The 15,445-nt window shown below is 33.5% G+C and overlaps 1 protein-coding gene across 2 annotated transcripts in view; it reads left to right on the top strand.

The window, feature by feature from the left end:
- Positions 1-12,422: 12,422 nt before the first annotated feature.
- LOC100643185 (diuretic hormone 44) overlaps positions 12,423-15,445 on the top strand; it is a 75,868-nt gene continuing 72,845 nt past the window's right edge. Inside the window, exon 1 of one of the 2 annotated variants that reach the window (XM_003403296.4) lies at positions 12,423-12,806. Coding sequence is in view for 1 of the 2 variants with exons in the window: in XM_020868253.2 (XP_020723912.2) it covers positions 13,353-13,433 (81 nt within the window). In the remaining variant the exon portion in view is untranslated. Of the gene's footprint in view, positions 12,807-13,337; positions 13,434-15,445 lie in introns of those variants that run through there. The other variant, XM_020868253.2, reaches the window with a different exon arrangement.

The following is a 15,445-nucleotide window of genomic DNA, read 5'->3' as shown; positions in this document are numbered from 1 at the left end:
CAAAGGTTCAGGCTGTTTCAGATATGTTGTAATCTTTTATGATTTGTAGTGATTATGATGTGCAAATTCATACTTTTATGAGTACAATTAAAAAGATGGGACATAGACGGAGATTTGCCTGGCAGATATGTGCAAGTGAAAGTACTATACTTTGGATATTTTATATATTGTGTATATTATGTAATATGTTCCACGAGCTTTTGCACTTTCAAATTTCGCATAAATGCATAAACGTTCGTGTTCTGGATACGGTATAGTTCTCAAGCCCGATTGATCCATTTTTGACTTTCAATCGTCTTTTGCCTTGAAATCTATAGTGAGATACAAAAAGTATCATAGCATGATTTAAATTTATTATGGTATTTACATACTGATTAAACAGGTCCAATTATATGAAATTTCGTATCATTCTATTATTTTCATATGCTCACAAAAATGTTATACCGTGGAAATGTTTTTGTCTGTTTTCAGTGAATTGGCAAACATATTTTTTATTTCAAGAGATTGGAAAACATTTGGAGAAAGTGTTGGTTCATGATCGATAGATATAACAAAACTGACAGAAGTGTTCTTCGCTCTGAACGTGTTTTTCGAGATAAGAAATTCCACCTACTTTGTTCCTTTCGTTGTCTTTCGTCACACGAGTGTTTTGAGAATCTTTTTATAATCTATAGTGGATACGAGAAGTATTTGCGCGCGATTGTATTTATATGTGCGTTATGATAAAACTTTTTGGAATTTCAATTGTATTCTAAGGCACATAGACATAGAGTCTTTCGTCATCACGGCACCAGTACCCTAACGCCTTAGTACTCGCCCAGTGAATAACGATGATATTTGGTTCAATCGGAGGACGATTATTTTTCAAATCACACGAAACTTAATATACTTGCACTGAATTAATTAGTATTAAATATAGATTGCATGATAAATGATGTAGAAATACATTCTGTACTTTCACGTGACTGCAAGAATGCGACGCTGCGAAACTGCAGTGTATAGAAACTGACAAGAAGACCTCATTGGAAAATAAAGTTACACACCGATAATTCTCGTATCCACCGTATACAACAGCATGTCCAGACGTAACGCTTAGATGCACGCGCATCTACTTTCTCTAATAAGCTTGGCATCTTACATCGCATCCTGCCATCCAATAACGTTCAAAGTGCCCAGTGGCCAGCTATAGCGTAGCTGTCGTTACGTTCGAGTAAAGTCGTTATTTTCCATTTTCTTAATTGCTAAGTAGGCAATCGTTGACCTTTAACACGACACACGAGCTCGTCGCCCAGAATACAGCAGAATCGAAATCTGTTTTACGCCTTTTCCAGGGGAATTCCCTCTCGTATCCAGAGGCCATTAAAACGATGCAGGCGCACAGAAACGGCAACAGGCGTCGGCTCGGTCGAATAGTCGCTCTACCGAGGCCGGGAATTAGTTGACAGACCAGGGTCTAGACGTTAAGAGCACTATTAGCAGCAGTGACGGTTAAGATGGTGTCGCCACAACGACAAAGTCGTACATCGATGACGAGCTCTAATTGCTTTAGGATGGAATTTCTCGGTGGACCTGCGGGTAAAGACGTTGACGATACAGCGGTGCCGAGTGTCGGTTTTACGTCACGTCAAACGGTGCCGGTTTTATCGTCTCTTCATTGGATTACAGTGGAATTAGCCAGCCCATCGATCACCAAACGCGTATTTCTACGAATCGAACTATCTCAGTTCCTGTTTACTGATTTTCACGTGGCCTGCTCATTTCTCCGAGCGAGTCCCGGTTGTTGTTTGCCCTTCGTTGGAAAATCGGTTAGTTGCGCGTAATCTGGTTTGGAATTGATACAAGACGTAGGAGCTACTACGCACATAATATTTTACTTCTTTTTCAATCCAACGTACGTCTAGTGAAAAGAACTCACATATACCAGACATAAAAATTTTTGATATAATCTTTTAGGATATAGCTATTAAGTATTTCAATCGCTTGTATATCATTTCTATCGTTTTCATCGATTTGCACTGACTGTAGGGTTTAGTTTGCGTTGGAAGATTTCAATCGTTATCTCCACTATTGAAATTATTAATTAAACTTTACAGCAAAAACGAGAACGATTTTCTCTATGATTTTTGTCGACACATTAACACACGTATTGTTAAGACGTTACAGTTTATTCGCTTTCACATTTATTAAGAAAAAAGAAGTGAAAAAATATAAAATACAATGTCACGAAAATTACATACTCTGTCACATTTGCATAAAGTCATAAAAGTTTAATATTAATATCTTATAGGCTCACCATTGCGTAATTATTAATAACGTTGTCAAACTTTTGTTATTTCCTTGGCAGAAATGAATTTTTCATGGAAGAAATGAAAGATTTTGTATTTTCTGATGTAATTTTTCTCAATTAAATGTTTCGATTCTCCGAAACTCTCTGAAATTGTAAACAAGCTTTGGGATAATTGAATGGTTACGTATCTGATAGCCTATGAATGCGCTAGGTCGATGACAATCGAATGATGGTTTCGAAATTAATAAAATGGAGTGTAGAATATTATATTATGTTGTCCGAAAAGTTTCTTTCGTTTCATAAGGTGATAATAGATGAACAATAATTTCTATTTTATATTATTTTATTGAATTAAGTACGATCCACTTCGTTCTATTTCTACTATTATGTTCGTGCATAATTCAATAAGCTAATATAAAACAAAAAACTTTGTGCGTCTGTTATCTCCATATAAAACGAAAGAAACATTTCGGACAACCTAATATCTTCGTATCAACTCTCAAACGAAATTACCATGCGTATTTTAGAGAAATTTCAATCGGATCTTGCGAGTTTATAATCTGATGTATACACGTGTACTAATAAGTAGACTGCGGATTATTATGCATTCATAGAGAAAGTGCAAAATTGCACAGAATGCGCGTGATATGAAAAAGTGTATAAAATATCCAAGCGTAGCGCTTCGTACAGTACTTTGTAGCTAAAGCAATTTCCTAACAAGATTTTGCTTTTCAAATTATACTTTCAAAAATATGAATTTGTATAAAAATCTACAGTCTACCAATGGCAAATTCTTTAATCAAATATTCACAATGTTCGTTTCTTTCTCACTATTGTCAATTATACACAATATTTATCCGTATTATTAGTTTTGCAACATTGTAACTAACGCGAATAACGACTGTGTAATATTTCTCAAGATGAAAATAGAAAAATGAATGAACTTTACGCTAGGCGATTTAATTCTACCAATGACAAGCTTTAAGAAATTTGTCCATTTATTTTTAATCTATTACTAATGAAACATACACAAAATCCTTTCCACCTTTAGCAAAACGAAATCCTTTCAGCAAAATTTACCTCCAAACATTCGCAAAAAGCTCTATTGACCTGTAAACAGCTGTGTACGTTGAACGAAGTTTGTAAGCAATCTCTTTGAGCAAAAATGTGGGCTGTAATTGCATTTCTTTTTTTTGCTTTTCTTTTTGCGAAAACAAGTGCATTGCTGCGGCTCGTAAGCGCTTACGTATTTTCGACGAAGCCTGTGATCAATATTTTTGAGCGAAATTATGCTTTGATAATTGAATCCTTCTCGTAATTAGAAAACGAAATGTCTTATTTACGATTTAGTAGATTCATATCATAAACAACTATGTGCGTCGAAAGAAATTTGTAAACATTCGTTTTGAAGAAAAATATGGGCCATATTTCAACTTCCTCTTTAAATCAATTGCTATGGCCCGTAAATCCTTACGTATTCTTGACGAAGTCTACGTATGCATCTTTGATAATATAGACACAGCGATACACGAAAATATTATGTTTGTGTGTTTAGCCCAGAAAATTTTTGTGTATATATTTTATGTGCCAAATAAAACATTTCGAAATTTTATTAGCACCATAAAGAGACACAATTGTCACGACATATTGATGAAAATTGTAACTAACTTGAGAATGTGTTCATACGTAGTAGGAAAATTGTAGGACCTTTTTTATATTCTTCGTAAATTTTTTACTTTTAACGCAAAGAAGGGAAAGAGGGAAAATTGCATTTCGAATTAAAATGTTAAATAAATGTTATCTCTAAAAGAAGTCAATGTCTTTAAAGTCGACGATAGAAAAAGACTAAAGCTATTCGACTGTCACAAAAATCAATTGGTCTTTTGTTTCTGTGAAACGATAGATGAATTTTCGTTCTGCGAAGAATAGTGTCCGATAAAAATGTCTAACTTTGCATTATTTTACGATATTTCTAAATATGATTTATGAAACTGTTAGACTTATACACGTGTTCCATTTTGAACGATAAAAAAATTTATTTGAGAGCTATATTTATTTTCGCCAGGAAAACATCTAAAAAATTGCGAGAATCTATAGATGTACGTTCTTCTACTATTTTTAACTAAAATTTATGGGATCGTTAGAATTATACATACCTTTGAATGGTAAAAAACATGTATGTTATATTTGTATTTGCCGAAAGAAGCTTTATCGAAAGACTATTTCACAAATAGATATATCTTCTGACATTTTTAGATGTATGTAAAATTCAGCAAAATTGAACGATCTTGAATATTTATTTGTTTTCAAGTTATGTAAATTTGAAGATAATTTCATATTAATGTATCTGTATATGTATAAAATTAATTACTATTACACAAAATGTCATGTCCTAAATGTTATTATAGCTAGCATAACTATTAATATTTATCTTCTACGAAAATTTCAATCCTTGTATCTAATAACATATTGTTGATAATATATCTGAAAATTGATTTTCTGTAAAAGACGAAAAGTTTGACTTATTGTGCAAATGTAGTATTAGTTAGTATTGTAGTATAGTAGTATAGTTAGCATTGTAGTATATATGACTAATTAGTATTAGTCATTTATATTATATCATTCGTACATCGTTTATATGTTTGCAGAGGATGTTTGGTTGAGTTATTGTTTAAATGACGAGATAACTCGCTGTTGTAATCGTCAAATATATCTGAAAAATGATAAATAAATTAATACAGACGATAATCGCTCGTACTAACGGATTCGTTAAAGACAGTGTACAATCGCTAATATAATCGTTGATAACTCGTTGGTAAGTGATAGATACTCGTTGATAACTCCAGCTCATGTGCCGCTACATGTTAATCATTTAAAAAACATCTCTTGTAATCGCCGAGAAAAATTAAAGAAAAAAATAACTGCTATTAAAGAAAAAAAAAGGATCAATTGCATTAATAAAAATGGCAAATATCTTGAATAACATCTCAAATATTTCAAGATTGGTTGAAAGAATCTCGAGATTAAATTGCTCGGTTCTAATTTGTTAAAAATCTCGTCTAGAATTTTGATTTGCGTTCTGCGTTTGACGCGAGTCAATGTCGCGTGCATATCATAAAGCTACATGTCAATTCCTATCCGAGACGCATTGAACATGTTAAACTTCGTTTCGCTTCTATATGAAATTTCAAATCGCTCACTTCCTTCCACGCGGTTAACCGTAGAACTGCGATAAAATTGATTTATTATTAACAATACGTTTCCATTCAATTATTGGAAATCCATATTTCTTTATCGAAATAAAGCGTACGATTTTTGAATGCACATTGCCGCGCACTTTATTCGATTAACTGTGAAACGAGATGCTTTACATACTATCACTATGATTTATTACCGCAACGGATTAGTGCTAAAAATAGTATCCGCTCTTCGTTCATTTTTGCACGATAAGCTGAATTCATAAAATAGATGTTACAACATCATTCGTCATCTTAGCGTGTTGACGTATTTTCTGATCTTCATTTCACGGTGTAGATGACTAACCAACGTGACAAGTACCGTGTGTATATAATCGGATTTATTCAGAGGAATTTATTGTTCCTACGCGTATGATTATTAAGAATAATGATTTTTTCTACGCATTGTTTGACGACTGAAAGCCGCAGCTGAGTAACAGTTGACAATGAAACATAGGTGCGACTACAGAGTCCTTGTGATTTCGTCTAATCTCTTTTCTCTAATCATGAACACTCTACATTGGCACCTATCCAAAAAAAAAAAAAAAAAAAAAAAAGAAGGAAGCAAAGTTCAATTCACTCGTACTAACATCGCAATTAACGTAAATAGCGTAATTTAAAAAGCTCAGCGAAGCAATTGAAGCTATTTAATAAAATAATTTTTAAAACAGAATACGTTTCTTTCGAGATTTTCTGACGCTTTCACGCAGCTCCACTTGCGTAAGGCAACTCCTTAACTATGCAAAATAAAAAAATATTTCTTAGATGAAATTTGTTAAGTTTGATAACCCCTGTGGAGTATCGAAAAATTAATATGCCATCCCACAAGAAAGATGTCATCTCTAAGAATTTCACCCCTACAACGTCTTACAACCTACAATGTTAGCTTCTCTGCATCATTCAACATCTGAAAATTTCAATGTGATATTTGCAATGACCTCGAAGAGAACAGCTTCTAACACTTCATCTGCTCCACCCTGTACACTGTCCACTCTGAGTTAACGAAGTTGAATTGACATAAAAATTAAAGCATTGTACTGTATTGTATTATATTTGTTTACTGTATTATTAGCTTTAGATGGAGCCTATACCTGTTACAATTTCTCGATTATTCTCGATTATTGTGCACCTTTGATACATTTTGCATAGTATACATAGTACACTAATACTTGGTATACTTGGTCTATTCCTTAAAGCTAAATCTTAACCCTTCGTTTGCAATCTTATTTTTATCACAGATTTTTGTAGGTTTTTGTGCTTTAAAAAAAAGCAAAAAAAAATTTGTCTACGCTCTTCCAAGTTTCTAGAATATCATCCAATATTGCTACATATTACCGTAGCTTTTTTTCAAGCAAAGTAAAATTTAGATAAAAATATGGAAAGAATGAAGAATTGCTTCAAATTGCTGGTCGAAAACTATAGCTATGCAGTTTATTACATAGCTGGTATGTGTCTTTGATATTTCGTTCCTCTATTCATCCAAGCGGAAAGCTCTCAACTTTGTGCTTCCCTTTGCGAGGTTCGTCAGTTGCATATTTGTTTCTTGATTTTTATCGTTATTATCTCTGTCCTTTCCTTGTTTCTCAATGCGATTGATCCGGGTTCTGTGTACATTGTGCCGTCGCTTACTATGTGTTCTCTATTTTCTGTTTCTCCAGTGTTGCATAATTGACATGCTACGCTTCCTTTTATTTTACATTTCAGTACATGTTCCACCGTCGTTGTCCAACCTAATTTCTTTTTAGCTAATTTTCCCTGTGCAATGACTCTTTCTATCGACAGTGGAATATTTCAAGTTAGGTAGTTCGTTGTTTTTATGGATGCTATAGCCTGAATTTTTTCGTCGATTCTCTGTACGGAAACTTCGTTGCTCCATTTTTGTCGTCTTCTCATAGTTTTTCTATGGTTTGCTGTGTGTATAAAAATTAAAGTAACCTTATTCGTTTCTTACAAAACACCGTAGATCCATCTACTACTACTAAATTACGAATTTTTATGCATTTAAAGGAGAAATTTAAAGATACGAAAATGCACAGAAAGCACACAATACGCAAGGATATATAAAATGACGAAAGTAGAAATAAATAAAAAATAAAATTAGATTTTTTTTTCTTTAGATATCTTCGTGAAGATACGAATTTGAATAAATACAAAGTTTTGGAAGAAGAGATATACGATAAATGAATATAACCTTTGGTTACTATGAAAAATCGACGTCTGGAAATACGAGGATGAAAAATGTTAAATGACTAAAAGGATGACGATCAACTGGAGGCTTTAATAGTAATTGCGTCTGATACACGTTAAAGTATATGGGATGTGTATAAATTAAATCCGCATCATACAGCAGTTTGTTCTGTCAATTAAAACGTACAGGCGAAATTAAAAGTTGCATAAATTATCCACAAACCTACGAAACGTACTATTTAAATGTTCATTACGGGCAACGATAAAGAGAAAAGTTGTGAAAGACGACCTTCGTTATTTTCTTCGCCATTCCGACCATCCGCAATTTTTTTTTAACATTTTTTCGTCCAGCGAAATAATCCTTCTAACTTCTGGAAAAAACTCAAGTCGTTTAGTCCAATTTTAAGAAAGTTTCTTGGTGTCTAAAGGGTGTCCAAATATTACTGTCATCGTCTGTTATCATTACAACGGTACATCTATAGTAATATGCAATGATACAGTAAAATTGCTTCCATTTTTAATTACCATAAAAACTAATTGGTAGAAATTCTTTTAAATTGGATTAAAATTATTTTGCAATGACGAAATTAAAATCTCCAGATATCCTACGTTAATATGATGTTACGTTAAATAAGGAAGATTGTTGCAAAACAGTAACTAAACTGCCACGGTTAATTTAAACAGTGGTATTTACATTCAAAATCGATGCATTAAATTTTGTAATGACTTGTTCACATAAAGAGACGACTAGTGCTGGTTTTAATTATTAATTGACTATCAATTACAGCCATTACGAATCGACCAAAGCATGGAGATACTCGAAAACGGTGTAACACCAATGTATTTTGATTATGGATCGTTGTACAAGATTTTGGCAAATATCGATAATATTTCATACGTTTCAGAGACTCTGAATTCCCATACGTGTTTGATATAACTCTAAATGAATCTCTTTTTCAGATATAATTAATCGGTTATAGGCGAGACTTCTCAATTAACTTCATTAGCGAAAGTTCCATGCCAGGACAGATGTTGGATTTTCATAATAAGCGCTACCGGTTAATGTGTACAGCGTGGAAATAGTTAAATCACAGATTCATCATGCGTAACGTGATTTAGAAATTACGTGAAATTAAAGTTAGACGCCCGTTTACTGCCACGATAGATTATGTCAGTCGTGAGTGCTGTTGAAACAGGAATATGTTCGATTGGATTCAACATATTCTGAAACGTTTCAATTACGTATCGATTTTTATGAACGATACTAAGTGTCTCATGCGCGTGATCTTTGAAAAATCGAATTTTCATTCGAATATTCTGTTCATTCTGTTACGTATGATATTTCATATATTTTCATTCAAGAGAATGTGTAGCATATTGAAACCGATCTACAAAAATTATATTTGACATTATAGGAAGTTTGTTACAATTTTATAAGAATTTATAAACGTACGTATATCGTACTATTACATTGAACCCTAGCAGAAAAATATAAACTACTTTTTACATTTATAAATTACTATTTATATACTAATTACTGATCGATAACAAGTGCTTCGTACTCTCTAAATTACGTTTAACAGTTATTTTATCGAATAAAATAACCGATCGCTACCATAATGTGACGATAAACCGCGAGTTTGTGTAACATGCGAAATGGAATAAAGGTAAATGTGGAACTGTAAACAAACAATCGAAATTTGCTATTGGCCACCTCCGATAGAATCGAGAAATAATGTGCTAATGAGATCGATGACAAATAAATGCATTTGCACAAAAGGATTACGCAGTAAAACTTCATTAAACTTCGTCCAAACAATTTGTAACAGAGGCAAACACTTTTATAACAAAACAAATGAGAAGGTTAAACCTCGTTAGAGGGCAAAAATTTTTTATCGATTTCTGTATTTGCCGATAGGTGGAACTCGAATTTCCAGGTTTTAATACTTTCAAAAAAGTTATCCTTTCGGTAAAAAAATTATACGATGTTTCTCGTAAAGTGTTAACATTTATATAGCGATTTATTAATTTTTCTGTTATTATCGATACGCATATCTAACAGAGTAAATTGAACAGTGACCTGTTAACATTTTTAGCCAATAAATAGATACACGGTTCTTCGAGAGAAAGGAAGATTGGGGATAATTTAATCCATTAAGGACGAAACAGCAAAGTAGTGCGTGGAAGTGGCGTAAAAGTTGCTCGAAGGAAAAATTGTTGAAAAACACGGATAAAGTAAGGCACAACGTTTCATCAAAACATGAAAACTCTATTAGTATAATAGACATCTTGTACAACTCCACCGCGTGAAAAACAGAATTAAAAAAGAAGATTCAATCCTGTACAGTGATTGAAAGATAATTGCAAACGAAATATTCAAATCACATTTCACACGTAATATCCGCTGAAAATCTTCGAATTTGAAGATATTTGAAAATTGGTGGAACGATTCGAAGAATATGTGACTCGTTTATTGGAGAAGTATAAACCACTAAATAAAGTAAAAACATGGAAAAATGCCTACAATTTGAAAGAAAGAACGTGTTATAAATATTTCAGAAAGATGTGCCATCCAAATGAAAAACGAGACAATAACGAAAAATATTAAAAAATATTAAATATATCTTTGGAGTGGGGATAGATAAACGTCGATAATTTAAGAAACTTGTTAAACAAATCAGGAAGGCAAAAAAATTTCTGTAATTAAAAATAATTATGTATCATAGTTTATCGCATTGCTACAAATACTTCAATTTCTTAAAAAAAACAATAATATTTTTAGTGGAGGAAGAAGTAATGACAAATGAAATTGCAATTAATTTGCAATTCTTCTCTCACAATAATAAAACAGAATTGAAAAAACGAAACTCAATTATGTAATAAACAATTATAAATTCAAATTTAATTGTGTAATAAATAGTTGCAAATGAAGCGTTCGTTCGTTCAAGTTTGACAGTACTCGAACATTGGTAAGAAGATTGAAAAAATATCTTTTATGTTTGTAAATTTTACATACGCAGTCGTTCAAAAATATAATATTTAGACGCTTGCTCGTTTTTAATATAAGGTATGATAATAGGAAATATATTATAATTTAATAAAAAAGGAAAAAATATCCGTTCATAAGCGCGATGAAACAAATTTAAAAAGTACAAAATTCAATAGCATGCAATTATGCTAAATACAATACAATGCAAATAAATACAATACAAATTCAAATACAGCACAATCTCTGTATTTGTTACTTTCTGTAAGAAAGAAGATACGTAAACAGCTTCTTCATAGCAACAATGTTTAATTTTACAAAAGATTTTCAACAAAGAGTTGTCCTATTTTCACGTAACACCAATATTCGAATACTTGTTCACGTTCGTCAATCTAGCGATTCTTGAAAACAATATGCGTTACGAAATAGATTTATTTCGTATAATTATTTAGTATAATTAACGGCAGAAGAGAAATTGACGTCAATATCTTTATATTGTATCAAGAAATTTAACACGCCGAGAAAAGGAAAGAATACTGGTTTTGATAAAAGATAATTTCGGATTTATCGTGGAAAAAAGGGTAGTGGTTATTATGAAATTGCTAAATTATTGTTATTAATCATAGAAATATTAGAAGAAAAGTAAAAGTCCACATGAAATTTAAGAAACAAAGACAATATCCTTTTCGTTAAAAAGGAATTATACAATTAATCGTTACCATTAGGAAGAAATTGTTTACGTATTTTCGAGCTACAACATTCTCGTAGAATAAGCAACGCGATATTTAAATCACCCTTTTTTTATACGAAGCAACAAGCACAGAGATTGTACTGTGTCCGAATATTAACGCGATCAATTGTGCATCGACTTTCACGTAAAAACTTGAAATAAGAATAAATGCAAAAATTGATAGAAGCAATTATTCTGATCTTAATAAAAATTGGAAAGTTAAGAAGCGTAAAGCTTAATTACAATTGCTAGACAGCTAGTTTTTACGCAAATTTACATTTCTATGAACGCAATCGAAGAAAAGGAACCAAAGGAAAAATTTGTTTCACTCGTTAGATGTCACGTTACAATCGATAACATATTTTGAATACTTTGCACGCTTACTTTGCACATTACAGTGACTGAAAAAAGCATCTCTCCACCACTCTACTTATCGTTGCACTTTATACTTAATTAGATGCTATATAATAAATTCACGCAGCTATAATAAATTCTCTATCGTTTAGCGATATTTCCGTACGATCGGAAAAATTTGACGCTGCACGAGTGAAACAATAGAACCTAATAAAAAAGCGTTTCATTGCAAAAAAGGAATGCGCACTTACAGATACTTTTTCACTATGATACAGTCAGTCTAAGTACGCGTATTTTCCACATTCTCGTAACGTTAGATTTGCCATAAATACGTAAATATCTAGCGGTAGGTTGTTTCTATAATTGTAGCACCATTATATCGAAATGAAATGTTAATATGGAAATATCGCGTGGACGAGACATCGACCATTTAACAGGTCAATTATCATCGAGCGGCTGTTAATTTCAGCATCGGGTCCTTAATCCTGATCGAAGAGGATCAAGGGTCATAGGGGAGGCGAGTGTGGAAACGGGCGAAGGGACAAATCGGTTTGTAGGGCCAACAGCTCCTCTCTATGGCAAGCCGTGTCGAGCGTAGTCGAGCCGAGCCGGCACGGTCGGCTATAAAAGCCCTCTCGCACCGAGCCCTCAACGTCACACGTCGTTAGCACTCTGCACGGTGAGGAACTCCTGCGTACCACCTGTTATCCCTGGAAGAAACAGTTCGGTTATCTTCCACCCGAGTACAATCGTAATCGAGCTACGTTCCAGCAAACATCGTACACTATCGACTGTCTGCAAAGGATCGGAACTCGCTCTGTCAGGATCAAGCAAATCGATAAACGAAAATCTCCCCCGTAGCCGCTGTCGACTAAAACGCCTGTTTACTTCGAGTCGTTCCTTCGATTTTCTTCTTCTTCTTTTCCTGCTTCGTTGCCTCTATCTCCGGCAGAAGATTTTTATCTGTGACAAGAGGACCTTGGACCCATCGGACAGGAATTGCACGATCGCTTTCTAATTTTCGAGGTAAGAGTTCAATTTTATCTTTCTCATATCCGCCTCTCTTTATCGTGCTCTCGGTTGGCGCTCGTTTTGGCGGGACAAGGACGGTGAAAATCGACAGACGCGATAGGAGAAGCGAGTGTTGTCGTTCGTTGCGGTTGCTAGTGTTTCGCGGTGGTTGCCTCGATAATCTCTATCTCGTCCTTCGCCGCGTTCGTTAGTCGGGTCCTCCAGCAATTACCACGTTACGAATATTACGCACGCCTTGCCGTGGGGTTGAAGATTATAGTACGATACGCGATCTCCAGATTAGTAGGAGATCACGGGCAAACGATACCATTCGAAGTTACGTTATTCTTTCCGCGCGGTTAGGGTTAGATAGTGATTCGTTGGAACGGGGATTTGGAGGTGTCTCGCTCCACGGAACAGATAAGTGCGGCAATAAAGTGACAGATGCGGAAAATAAGAAGATTGATAAGACTGATTAGGGAATTAAAGAGATTGGAAAGTTATAGTTCGGCTGAACTGACAGAGAAGTGTTCGCGGGATACAGGCGTTTAATCCTTCTCGATGATAACGACATTGCAAAGAACGACGATCAATTATGCAGTTTCGAGTCGTGGCAAGTCAAGTAAATCGATAGCATGTAAGGTAAACGCAAGAGCAAAAGTATCGAAGGTATCGTGTTCCTCCCCTTCTTTTCTCTTCTTTTCCTTTTTTCTTCCGAATCGCTTCGTCGAAAACGCATTATTTTTGACCTTTGAGAATTTACTTTGCTTCACTGTTGCTCGCGGCCAAGCTGTACGCTCAAACAGTGATTCATACACCGAAAACGTCACATTTCGTCACAATTTACGTATTAACGTAGCAATTCTTCAAACAAGCGAAGATCATGCGTACCGAAATAGTTCGACAATCCGTTTTCCGCATCTTACGAACGTTTCGCTTCTCCCGTACCTGTTAAGTTAACGTCAGAGGTTAACGATCAACCGTGCACCATTCGCGTGATATCGCGTTGCGTTGCGTGTTTGGAATAAACCATTCTTGCTGCAACGTGGATAATACCGCGCACCGCCAACTCGTCACATTAATTAGCTCGTTCCTCCGCTGTCGAAATGGAATACGAAAGCCGAAAATGATCCACGGAATGCCGCATTCGGCTCTTAATTTTCTCTTAAACGTTTTCAGGAAATTCGTGAAACTGTTCGTTGAACGTGTACGTCGCGAAGTGAACGAAATGTGCTGTTCCATCCGTTAATCGTAGGAAACGGGTATGACTTTTCGCGTTCCTGCGATTTTCCAGGTTTCGCTTATTGATCGTTTAATTGTGTATTGAACGCGACACGAAGTAACACATTTGAGACTATGCTTTCTCTTATATTGGAAATTGGTACTGATTGGTATATTGAAACTGAAATTAATTGGAAAATAGACTGCTTTTTATTTTTCCGCTTTTACTATCGTTCGTTGTCGTTGTTAAATAAGCAGATCTTACGAGGTATATTTTGATATGATTTATTTAGTTACTTTATACATTTTAATTTGTACTTACATATTTTAAAATAATATTACACAAAAATAGTATTAAATATGTTATAAAGTGTATTGAAATATAAGTAAATATTACAAAATACATATGTTTCGATGCTTTCGTATTTTAACGATTATTTTATTTTTTTGAATTTATGTTTTAATATAATTCGTCACACATTTGGAACGATTTTTGCACGGCATATCTTAAAACGTGAAATGAATAATTCAATGTTGAAAACACGATGGAAATTGTTAAAGAATCGATGTATCATAGAAAATAACAGTAAAAAATGTTAGTCGTTCAATCAACGATAAAATTTTCTTCGTAATGCACGTAGGTTCGTGTTCGCAAATAAATATTCGATATATGTATGTCGACGGTTCATTATTCATTCTTAATTATGATGACAATTGTTGATAATTTTTAATGATTTGTATACTGTGAGAAAAATTACAGAATAGCGTGGCACAGTTGGTTTTGTATATTTTTACATAAATTTGTAGGCAGCTGTAGAATTTTTCTAAGAACAACAATAACGTTCGTACTCGAGTAACAAAAATTTCCTACAAGTTAATTAAATAGAAATATGATTTCACCACGTCGTGTTCGTTGTTCAAACTTATTTCCCACTATTTCTATGCAATCGGGAGTAGAAACTGTTGCACAAACAACAAGAATTATAGTCATTCGAATTTCTATTTATTAATTCGACAGTATCGTAATTTTATTAAACTTTGTTATGGTTCTCAGTTTTTTTTATTCATAAATTTTTCCATTGGCTTTTATTTATTTAGAAACTAGTATAATTTACGAACAAAGTAATTTATAAAAACTTAGTAATATCTATATTATTTTATACATAATTCATATCGATATTTTCTTTAACATTATATTTAAAGTCTCTAAAATTCTTTAGTCTCGTATGGCGAATTGAGAATACAAATTATTGTTAAATTGCCAATTTTTCTGGAAATTCGTATTTTTATAAAGTCTGGAAAATAAGTAAAAATTCTGTATCGTTTCTCTAAATATTGTAACGAGAAATTTATTCTGGAATTTTTATATATTTTTACATTCAACGTATACTTTGCATATCATTGTGCATCTAACTTTATTATGAATGCATAAA

Source organism: Bombus terrestris, chromosome 10 (genome assembly GCF_910591885.1).
Source record: "Bombus terrestris chromosome 10, iyBomTerr1.2, whole genome shotgun sequence".
NCBI lineage: Eukaryota > Metazoa > Arthropoda > Insecta > Hymenoptera > Apidae > Bombus > Bombus terrestris.
Note: the sequence above shows the minus strand (reverse complement) of the source record. Positions and strands in the feature narration are given on the sequence as shown.